Source organism: Danio rerio, chromosome 6, assembly GCF_052040795.2.
Source record: "Danio rerio strain M-AB ecotype USA chromosome 6, GRCz13ab, whole genome shotgun sequence".
Classification (NCBI taxonomy): domain Eukaryota; kingdom Metazoa; phylum Chordata; class Actinopteri; order Cypriniformes; family Danionidae; genus Danio; species Danio rerio.
This window is the reverse complement of record NC_141026.1, coordinates 26538859-26551086: the sequence shown is the minus strand read 5'-3', so window position 1 is coordinate 26551086 and position 12228 is coordinate 26538859. Positions and strand designations below refer to the sequence as shown.

Genomic DNA, 12228 nt, shown 5'->3' with positions numbered 1-12228 from the left:
TCCTGAACATAAGTCATCATATAAAAATCAGCACCTAATAATCATCATCTTAATTGGTTTAACAATAAAATATAAAAAGCCCCTACAAGCTGAGGCACTTGCAAAATAGCTACAAAAAACAACAACTTGTGGTTGGTTAAAGGTTATAAAGTTAGGGATATGAATTATGGATGGCTTTCATGTACGTTGTTAGCAAAGCAAGGCAAGTTTATTTATATAGGACATTTTATACACAATGGCAATTTATAGTGCTTTACATAAACAGAAATAAAAGAGACAAATATCAGAAAATAAAAGCAAATTATAAAAGTGATTAAAATGTGTTAAACAGGTTATAAAAGAATGAAAAAGAAATGAAAGACATAATAGTGCGATCTGATGGATGTAGCACAATGCTAATTCAGCAAAGGCACAGCTAAACAGGTGTGTTTTCAGTCTTGATTTGAATGTGCCTAATGTTGGAGCACATCTGATCATTTCTGGAAGCTGATTCCAGCAGCAGGAAGCGTAGTAGCTGAAGGCCGATTCACCCTGCTTTGACTAAACTCTTGGAATTTCTAGTTTATATCATCCTAAAGGTCTGAATGATCTGTTAATTTTGTAATCAGTAAGCATATCTGTAATGATTTGAGGTCCTAGGCCATTTAGTGATTATAGGCAAGTCAAATTACTTTAAAATCCATTCTGGATGTAAATGGAAGCCAGTGTAAAGACCTAGAGTACAGGTGTGATGTGCTCCGATTTTCTGGTTCTGGTCAGAATCCTGGCCGCAGTGTTCTGGATGAGTTACAACTGTATGACTGTCTTTTTTGGAAAGGCCAGTGAGGGGTCCATTACAGTAATCCACCCTGCTGCTGATAAAAGCCTGAACAAGTTTCTCTTAGTCTTCACTGGAAACAAAGCATCTAATACTTGCAGCGTTTTTGAGATGATAGTATGCTGATTTAGTTACTGCTTTGACATGACTACTGAAACTCATATCTGACTCAAGAATAACATCAAGATTCTTGACCTTATTTTTTGTTGTTTGACCCATAAAGCCAAGATACGCATTCACCTTGAGAACCTCATCTCTGTTTCCAAATGCAATGACTTCAGTTTTCTCTATGTTCAACTGAAGAAAGTTTTGGCACATCCAATTGTTAATTTCATCAATGCATTGGCAGAGGGTGTCAATGGGGCTGAAGTCATTAGGCAGTAAGGCTTCTTGGATCTGAATGTCATCAGCATAGCTGTGGTAGGAGATTAGGTTCTTTCTCATTATTTGGCTCAGTCAGAGCAAATAAAGGTTTACACTAGTTTCCCAGCCTTTCCAGCATATTTTATAATTCTTTTAATAAATTGTTATTTTCAGTCATTTAATTTAAGTGTGTGACTCTGAAGGGAGTAAAGGGAGCATTATAATAGGCAAACAAAATGTGAGCTAGTACATTTCTAAGCTTAACTGTTGAGTGTTTCTCATAGCAAATGTGGTAAACTGCATTGTCTTTATTTTTATCGATCTATTATTTAGTGATTGAAACTGCTTTAAAGGGTAGTTTTAGATTGTAATGTTCTGCTCTTTGTTTAGTTATGTCTGTCATAAAACCAAATCTGCATGGCTAAACTAGTAGGCAATGGAAGAGAATCAGCAGGTAATATTGAAATCCGTGTTTAAGGCACAGAGCTTCTCCTGACCGTAAAACAAACAAAAAAAGCATATTTTTGCCCATTGTATCATGCTGCATCTAATCACATTGTGTGAAATTAAATTGAAATCAGATGATACTGCACCATAACAGGTGAATCATATCATTGTGCAGGGGTCAAAAAACCCTGTTACTGGAGAGCGCCTTCCTGCAGATTTCAGTTGCAACCGTGACCAAACACACCTGTCTGTAGTTACCAAGGACTGTTTCAGGTCCGAATTAATTGGTTCAGGTGTGTGTGATCAGGGTTGGAACTGAATTTCGCAGAAGGATAGCTCTCCAGGAAAAGTGTTTGTGACCTCTGTCATAGGCTGTTTTTTTAAATGTGCTCATCAGCGTTCTTGCGTCCTCATGTTCTAATTTCGCTTAATTTTGCCAACCAACAATCGCCGCTCGTTTACCAAGTATTAACGGTTAATTGTTCAGATCAATATTAAATTATTAATGAAAAAAAAAATTACGTGTCTATTTTGTGTCTGACACATTAAATATTGCATTTTTAAAAACTGATTTATTTTAGCATGTGAACAACAGCCTACAGAACATCAGAACAACAGCACCTGCAGCGTTTCCAACAGCATAGAAAAACAGAATAAACTAAACAAAAAGAATAAAATAAATTGTCCTGTCCTGGAAGTTTTTCACAAAAATTACAAGTTTAGATTACAAAATGAAGACACTGACTGAATCCTTTTTTAAGAACTTGCATATGCTGTTTGTCCAATGTTTTTCCGTCAAATAAAAATAGCAGGCTACCTCAAATCGGTCGCTCCACTGCAAATATGCATTTATTCAACGGAAACCCTGCCTTCACTTTCATTTGATTTAAGAATAAAAAAGACGTGACTAAGATATCATGCTTTTTTCACAAATCACGCAGTGCCAAATAATTATCTTCTGCTTTTAATACTATGAAGCTGCATTTGTTGGTTGAGAAACTAATTTCTCTTTTTAACTGGGATCTTAATATTTGTGGATGGATTCTGGATATGTTTAGTAGGATATCTGCAGTGTGTCAGAGTCAATGGTGCGCTTTCTGACTTTCAGTAGTGTTCCACTGGGTCCCCTCAGGGTTGTTGCCTCTCTCCTCTTCTGTTCAACATGTATACTAATGATTGTTGGAGTATGTATGGAAACGGTTATGACATAAAATATGCTGATAATTTGGTGAGTCTCCTCCACGATCAGGATTTGGGGCATTGTCTTGTGGTGGAAGTATTTACTTCACATTAAGACATGGTAATCAGTGTTGTAAAGTAACTAATGATTTTTTCTCAGAAATTGTAATTTACTGAGAAGTTTTACTTATACACTTGTACACTTGTACTTGTAAAACTTGTACTTTTACTTTCCTTTGAGTACATTTTTAGTGCAGTATCGGTACTTTTACTTTAATAATAATTTTATTTTTCTTCAACGTGCAGTCACTACTTTATTTTTTCATGTCTACGTGGATTGGCTGAGTATAAAATCAGCCCTGTGATTCCTGTCCAATCAAATCGCACATAGAAAGTACATTGCATCATACTGAACAACCTCACGACTTTATAAATGCAGCAAACGGTTGGAAAAGCATTAATAGTGTCCAAGAAGATGTCCAAAATCTTTACAATCAATGACCCAGAGATGTTTAGACTGTATTTTACTGATTAGAAGATGACGGATGGCTACTGTATGATGACTGAAATTCACTAAACAATCACTAAATGCACTACAGAATGTACATTTACACATGCATGTTAACACATCAGCTTTTTACAGTAATACTCAATACTCACTACTCTTGAGTACTTTTGAAAGGGTAACTTTTTACTATACTTTGAGTAATATTTACAAGAGATACCTTTACTTGCACTACACTTTTGGGCAAGTAATGGTACTTTTACTTGAGTATGATTTTTCAGTACTATTTCCACCACTGCTGGTGTTGGATTACAGGAAGGCTTCCAGTACCCCCAGCAGGTTAAAATTGTTGACAGCCATAAATATCTAGGGGTTGTTATCGACAACATGTTGACATTTCACCCTAACACCCAGGCTGTCTGTAAAAAAGACTGTTCTTTCTGAGGAAACTTAGATCTTTTAGGTTTTGCACCTCTATGATGACACTGATTTATAAACAATTTATTGAATCTGTTTTACCTTTCTGTATTGTAGCTTGGGACGGTAATTTGAGTCTGTCAGATAAGCATAGGTTGTGTAGCCTTGTGAAAATGGCAGTTTAACTAAACTGGTCCATTGATAATTTTACCGTAATCAACAACCGTTTTAGCTGCTGCCATCAGGACGTCGTTTTAGAGTTCCTATAGGCAGGACAAACCAAATTAGAAATTCTTTTATAATGGTGGCCATTAGGTCATTAAAGTCCAGCAGGGAGGGGGATTCATCTAAAAATTATTTTTTTTTATGTTTTGTGGTAATAATTTGGTTACGTGTACATGGAACTTCACCTGTGTTATGGCACATTGCTGCATTTTTAGTTTCCCTAAATGGGATAATAAAGGCTGATGTATACTTCTTCGTCAAGCGCATGCGTATGCTAAGTCTCATATCATTAGTGTGAAAAGGAACAAAAGTTGTTGGCATCATGCTATCTTGTAGAGAACTGCAGTCATACGTATGCTAAAGTATGTACTTGCTGTTTCACAAAAATGTCAGCTAATGCACATATTCCCAATGTGATGTGTTTATTTATATCCTGCAGTGTCCTCCCACTGAGTCACAGTGAAGTGAAGTCTCCAGTATTGCTGTTATGGGGAGAAAGAGACGCGTTCCTGGAGCAGGACATGGCCGAAGCCTGCCGTCTGTACATCAGAAACCTTTTCCGCCTCAACATCATCTCTGGAGCCAGTCACTGGCTTCAGCAGGACCAGCCCGACATCGTCAATAAACTCATATGGACTTTCATCAAGGAGGGAGAAGGCCGGAAAAACTACAGGAACTTATAATGGGGTCCTTCTCCCTCTAGAGCTCGTCTACAGAGGGGACCAGAAAAATGCCTGTGAACACAAACCAATGTAATGTTTAATGCAATCGTCGTTTTAAATTTGATACATCTAAGATATAGAGATGATTCAACCTTCAGTGAAGAGGAACAGAATAAAAGCACATTTTAATTGGAGGGGTTGAATAGAGAGTAGTGTGTTCAATCAGTTTTTTTTTTTTCTCAAGTTTGCACATGACATTCGCCTTAAGGGTTCTTGGTGATAGTGTTTAAAAGTGTGTTGCAAAATGTCTGTAAATTGTATTGTGTGGTGCCTTTTGACATACCATTTTGCAACATAAAAGATGTGCCATGTTTTTCTGAGACAGAGCTCTGGGTTGTGAGCCATTTGTATCATGAGTTTTGCTACTCTCTATAACACAAAATACAGGGGTCCTAAACCCCCTCCACTTCTCTATCAGGTAGTGTTGTCTTATAGTGGAAAGTATTGTTCTTCTTTTTTTGTATTTAATATATATATATATATATATATATATATATATATATATATATATATATATATATATATGGCTTAAATATTTGAGAATGTCATTATTTTGATCTTACTGTATGATAAAACAAAGTGATGTTTCAATATTGTACACTTTTTTGTATCTCTTCCTAAAAACTGCATCTAACAGTAGAACCAGCACTGCGCCATTTTGATTTTATAAGCAAATAAATGATTGCCGGAACTCACTGACTTGCACTTTCTTTTATGTTTGGATATTGATGTGAATCTACAACCCTATAGTCTTTCTCTGGAATAGAAAATCCTTACACTTCAATCTAACCAACCATTTTCATGTGACAATAATGTTTTCAGGAAACTTGATACAGAATTTGTACACACTTAAATTCACAGTGTGTAATTTTCCCCACTAGAGGGCAAATATTCACAACAAACAAAGGTGCAGTTTAATGACGCTTAAGAGTTGCCATCTTCACTACATCCTATGCCACTCCTGCAGAAATGATCTTCATGGCTAAAGTTTTCAAAACATTTTATCATGGTAGTTTGAAGCAACAAACCACTTTAAAAGAATTAACCGTAAAAAACGCAAAATCACTTTAGACCTTTTAGATCAGGGGTCACCAACCCTGCTCCTGGAGAGCTACCTTCCTGCACATTTCAGTTGCAACCCTGACCAAACACACCTGTTTGTAATTATCAAGGGCTGCTTTAGGTACTATTAATTGGTTCAGGTGTGTTTGATCAGGGTTGGGACTGAATTCTGGAGGAAGGTAGCTCTCCAGGAACAGGGTTGGTGACCCCTGTTTTAGATAGCATTAACTCATAAAAATAACAATAGAAACAGTTGCTTCCAGTCTTCAGCCCTCAGTTCCACTCAAGGTCTTTGCGACCTCTGACCTTGTTTAGTGGCTCATGACAATAGTTATAAAGAGACAGGGAAATGCACTGAACATTCTTACATAAAGAAGTGTGTTAACTTATCCATTAGTTAAAATCAATTCAAAGTTAAATACTCATTCAAATAATCATATTTAATCAAAATTATGAGAAACAGGATGATGAGAAAAGGGTAAACGTTGATCCATGCTGAGACAAATCGGAAGGTATAAATCAGAATCCTTTAATATAATACTAGTGTCTTTTGGATATCTTCATGAATTGTCACATTCATTAATCATTTGTATAATAATAATTAATAATAATAATAATAATTCCTTACATTTTATATAGCTCTTTTCTGGGCACTCAAAGCGCTTTACACAATGGTGGGGAATCTCCTCATCCACCACCAGTGTGCAGCATCCACCTGGATGACGCGACGGCAGCCATTTTGCGCCAGACCGCACACCACACACCAGCTGATTGGTGGAGAGGAGACAGAGATGAAGCCAATTGGAATATGGGAATGGTTAGGAGGCCATGATGGACAGAGGCCAGTGGGCAGATTTGGCCAGGATGCCGGGGTAAACCCCTACTTTTTTTCGAAGGACATCCTGGGATTTTTAACGACCACAGAGAGTCGGGACCTCGGTTTAACGTCTCATCCGAAAGACTTATTATAAATTAATAAGTAAATTACATGCAACGATGGCAATAGTAATATTCTATTATAAGACATTTGGAATATTTTAAAAAATGCTGCATATTTTACTGAATATACAGCTGAAGTCAGAATTATTAGCCCCTGAATTATTAGACCGCTTGTTTATTTAATCCCCAATTTCTGTTTAAGGGAGAGAAGATTTTTTCTATGCATTTCTAATCATAATAGTTTTAATAACCCATTTCTAATAACTGATTTATTTTATCTTTACCATGATGCCAGTAAATAATATTTTATTAGATATTTTTCAAGACACTTTTATCCAGGTTAAAGTGAGATTTAAAGGCTTAACTAGGTTAATTAGGTTAACTAAGCAGGTTAGGGTAAATAGGCAAGTTATGGTATAATGATGGTTTGTTCTGTAGATTATCGAGAAAATATATAGATTAAAGGGTCTAATAATTTAAAACTGCTTTTATTCTAGCTGAAATAAAACAAATAAGACTTTTTCCAGAGGAAAAAAAACATTATCCGACATACTATGAAAACTTCTTGCTCTGTTTAACATTATTTAGAAAATATGTAAAAGATAAGAAAAAAATTTGAAGGGGGCTAATAATTCTGACTTCAACTACATATATGTATATATATATATATATATATATATATATATATATATATATATATATATATATATATATATATATATATATATATATGTGTGTGTATGTAAATATATTTATTCATGGATGTGAAACAGCATAAAGACCCTATCAAATATAACACAAAGGGTCTTCAAATAAACTGCCTTTATTTTTTTGTAAAAAATAAATAAATAAATAAACTAAGGGGGAAAAGCTCACATGCTCGCAGTGAAGAAACAAGGGCACAGGTGTTGCCTGTGAAAAAGAGGTAGGCACTGGTTTTTCCTGGAGGAAAAGAGCAGAAACAAGTGTGCCATGTAAAAACAAGGCAGACCTGGGCACTGTGTGCGGGGACCTGATGTGCATGTGTGCTCCCTTTGGGGAATAGCCATAAATTGGATCTTCATGTGTGAAATAAGCTTGAGGCCGACTCTGCCATCCATTGTCTCTACGTCTGTGTCTTTGGTCAAACAGTTTTGCTTTTTCCTGTGAAGATGTCACAGCCAAGTTTTCTGTTTTTGTCCTTTACTGCAAAACATTCTTTGTTTGGATGCACTTAAATTCAGAATGCTTTTTTAGAATGCTTTCCTGCCTCATATCACAGGTGCACTTTTCAGAAAACCAATTGTTTACATGCATCAACGTTGGGTAAATTACTTAAAAAATGCAATTAATAACTAATTGCATCATTGAAGTTGTATTTAAATTACTTTTATAATTACTATGTTCAGTCATTTATTTTCTTTTCAGCTTAGTCCCTTTATTAGTCAGGGGTCACCACAGCAGAATGAACCGCCAACTTATCCAGCATATTTTTTACGCAGCGGGGACTGGGAAACACCCATACACTCTTGCATTTACACACATACATTTTAGGCAATTTAGATAATTCAATTCACCTATAGCGCATGTCTTTGGACTATGTGGGAAACCCATGCAAACACAGGGAGAACATGCAAACTCCCCAGTTACTATGTATATAAAAAAAATAAATGTCATTCCACAATAGGGGCATCATGGTGGCGCAGTGGGTAGCACAATCACCTCACAGCAAGAAGGTTGCTAGATCGAGCCTCGGCTGGGTCAGTTGGTATTTCCGTGTGGAGTTGCATGGTCTCCCTGTGTTCAAGTTAAACTCTTTTTATTGTTTACATATGAGTCAAACATAACTGTTTAAAAAAATCATATTTAAGCATATTTAATTACAAATGGTCAAACAATCAAATATAGTTTAACAACAAACAGCGGATGTTTCAAACCAATGCACCATAGTTCACAATCCTGAACTATTGTCTTACTCAATTTATGTTTCCAAAATATATATTCAGAGGACTATTAGGAAGGTAAAAAAATAAAAAATTCTATGAAAGTCAGTGGTTATTGTTTTTTCCAAATATGTATTGTTGTGTTCTTTTCTGTAGAAATACATTTTGTAACATGTGAAGAATTACATATTTACAGATGGTTACAGATGTTTTTATTTTTTATTTTTTTAATTTTGATTGTTACTTTAAACATGTAATTACCTGACAAATGTAACTTTCTTTAGTTGAAAATTGGAATTATTAAGCAACTGTGTGTTTGTATAATAAATAATACAATTACTCTGCCTCTCTGAATTGATTTATTCACCTTATTCTCAGCTGTCGAGCGGGCGCTGCCATTTGAATCTTTTTGTCTCGCGACTTCCGGTCACATTCACTTCCATTCATTTTTTGACGTTAAAAACTGCTCGTTACACTGCTTGATGTTGCAATTTAATATTTCCTTATTATATTATGCTACTTGGTCTGTGTAGTCATGCAAACATTTGTTTGTTGAGCAAGTAGTTTGACCGTTTTCTGCCGTTTATTATTCCTAGTCATTTCTCCCATAGGCGACTGAATCGGAAGTTCTAAGACAATCGCGAAAACAGGCGCACTTCCGCATTTTAGAATAAGGTCAATACATAAATTGTGAATTTATTTACAGTATTTATTAGGGGTGTATGATATTACAAACCGAACCAAAATATCGCGATACACCAACCACGATATGTATCGGGAAACTCTTGTAGCGTATCACAGTACTCTCACACCCCCTGCTGCCCGCTGAGGTTGACGTCACTTGTCTCTAAATAATTGAACCAACTTAAACACATGTTTTTTTTTACTATTAATATTATTATTTTTTATCACAAGTGACTTAAAGTACAAAGTGAAACTAAAATATTGTCCAAATACATAAAAAAACTATAATTTTTTACAATAATTAAAAGAATATAATAAAGTGACAAATTCAAACAAAGTATCAAACAAAAATTAGTTAAACTCGAGTAAGGGGACAATAGTGGAGCCAAACAAAAGAAAGAAATATAACAAAACAATTCTAATTCATGAAAAACCCCTTACCTTGCTAGAAACTGATGAAAATAAAGAAAAGGTCTTCAGCGCCGTATGCCATATTCTTCTATACTGAACTGTAGAATAAAAAAAAAATGACGTTAACCTCTTACCTGATGTCTTTAACAATACAGTTTCAACATGTTTGCAAAATAAAAAAATAAAAAAACAATATATATATATATATATATATATATATATATATATATATATATATATATATATATATATATATATATATATATATATATATTTCTGTTAGAATATAACATATAACATTAGGCTGGATTCAGCAAGTTCAAGTTCAACCAAGAATGTTGTTGGAAAACCGATTCTTAAATCTGGGAACATTTTGGATTCGTGCTGACCGAGAATTGGGTGATCCATTTAATTTGGATTAAGCTTTTTGTAGAGCTTAAAAAAAGTGTTTTGACAGGTAATTGCTTATTTTACTTTTTTTAATGGGTAAGTATTGTAATTTAATTATAGTAACTGGTTAATTTGTTACTTAATACACCCAACACTTTGTTTACATGCTGGGTGAAACTGGAATGAGGAAACAATGATGATCAGTTCATGTTTTATGACCTTAAACAAAGCATTTACATGAGCACATTCATTGTTTGCTTATAAGGCATAATTAGGTCATGAACATGCATGTCAATTACCCAGTGAAGCATCTCAGCATTCCATCATAACTAGTTCTAAAGTCCTAATTTTTCAATGAGTAACAGAAGTATTTGTTACACTATCAGCAGCTGAAGGTGCAGGTCAATACCTTAGGCAATCACAGCCATGCTGAAACAGAGCCATATTTAGAAAAAAGTATTTCTCATTTATTTATACCTCATTGTTAACTTTGTCTAGGAAAGTAGCATACAGATTAGCCTGCATGTGACCTTAATTGTTTTAATTGCTCAAGACAGGCCATGCAATAAATAGTTTTTTCCCCTTCTTCAGCAGAACATTAAGCACAATTTTGAGCTGAATCCACATTCTTTGTGATTCATAAAATGTGCTCCAGGCTGTCGTGCATGTAGGCCGTTTACAGGGGCTGTGAACTGTAAGCAAATAATGTTCAGTTCTTTCATAGATTATTTTGCTTCATAAAACCTCAATCTGGTGTTTGCATTCCAGCCTAATCTCACAAAGAAACATAATTATTTCATGTATAGTAAAAAAAAGTTGCTAATTTGTACAAATTGATAAAATTTCATTTGTATGGAAATGTATGATTTTTTCAAAGCATGTGTGCTCCAAAACCCCACCCTGAGTCCAATCGTCATTGGAGGATGAGCAAATGAGTCATGATGTCACAATTGAGTCACAACTTTAAACTACTTTTGTTAAACAAAATGGCAACATATGAATAAAGCATAAAACAATAGTATTTGGTCTACAAGAAAGTTACAAGAAATACTTATAAGCATCCAGCAGCAACTGATCCTTATTAGAGAAATTGTGCCTTTATTCTACAGTGAAAATAATAAGGACAAAAACAGAAAATAAATCAAATAGGCTAAACAAATAAACTTACAGAAACATTAAAAGGGCACGTATTTTAGCCCTTTTTAAGATTTAAGATTAGTCTTTTGTGTCTCCAGAATGTGTCTGTAAAGTTTCAGCTCAAAACAAATACCAGATTATTTGTATACAGTGTCAGACAGACATGAAGGAAGCAGATATCATGTAACGTTTGTGAAAAAAGTACAGTAAGACCTATTCCAATGATTATTTGATGTATTTGTTGTGGAGTTAATTCAAGCCTTTCTGGGATGAGTCACACACAATGTTGCTAGAAAGTTCACTTACACACATAGACACACACACTGCAGACAGAAATGCCAACTGACCCAGCCGAGGTCGAACCAGCGACCTTCTTGCTGTGAGGCGGCAGTGCTATCCACTGCCCATTAGATAATATTGAATATTTAATTTTTCTAGATATGTCTGTGTCAAAATAGTCAAGAACAAAACAAAAATGTTTTAAATTAAATGTATTTTAAATTAAAATAACTTGGATGAATACAGCAGTGCAACTGGGAGTTGTGAGTGAAAATACTAATAAAATAAAAAAGATTAATTAAAATAATTTTATTGAAATTAAATTTTACAAATATATGGAATTAAAAAAGCAATAAAAATAATTGAAAAATTATTAACAAGAAGTTCTTCAGATAAAATGCTTATAATGAAATAAATCCTTTATGAGAAAAACAAAAATATTATTTAAACAATATGCAAACAGTAAAAATGCACAAAAAAAATGATAAAGTCAATCAAAATAAAACAAAAATGTTAGATTTTATTTCTTTCAAAGTGAGGTGATAATGAGAGATTAAATGAAATGCTATTAATTCTTTTAAAAATGCCAAAAATAAAATGATTTATGTTGAATACAATTTTAAATAATAACACAAGGAATTACAATAAAACACTTTAAGATAACAATATATAATTATTTTGTCTGAAGAACTTACTGGAAGTTCATCAATTAATCAAACAATATTTTTT

General features: G+C 34.2%; 1 protein-coding gene across 1 annotated transcript in view; it reads left to right on the top strand.

Moving 5' to 3' along the window:
* Positions 1 to 5370, top strand: part of ephx4 (epoxide hydrolase 4) — a 34395-nt gene extending 29025 nt beyond the window's left edge. Inside the window, exon 7 of the mRNA XM_087257200.1 lies at positions 4393 to 5370. Coding sequence (XP_087113326.1) covers positions 4393 to 4636 — 244 coding nt within the window. The 3' untranslated portion in view covers positions 4637 to 5370. The remainder of the gene's footprint in view (positions 1 to 4392) is intronic.
* The last annotated feature ends 6858 nt before the right edge of the window (positions 5371 to 12228 follow it).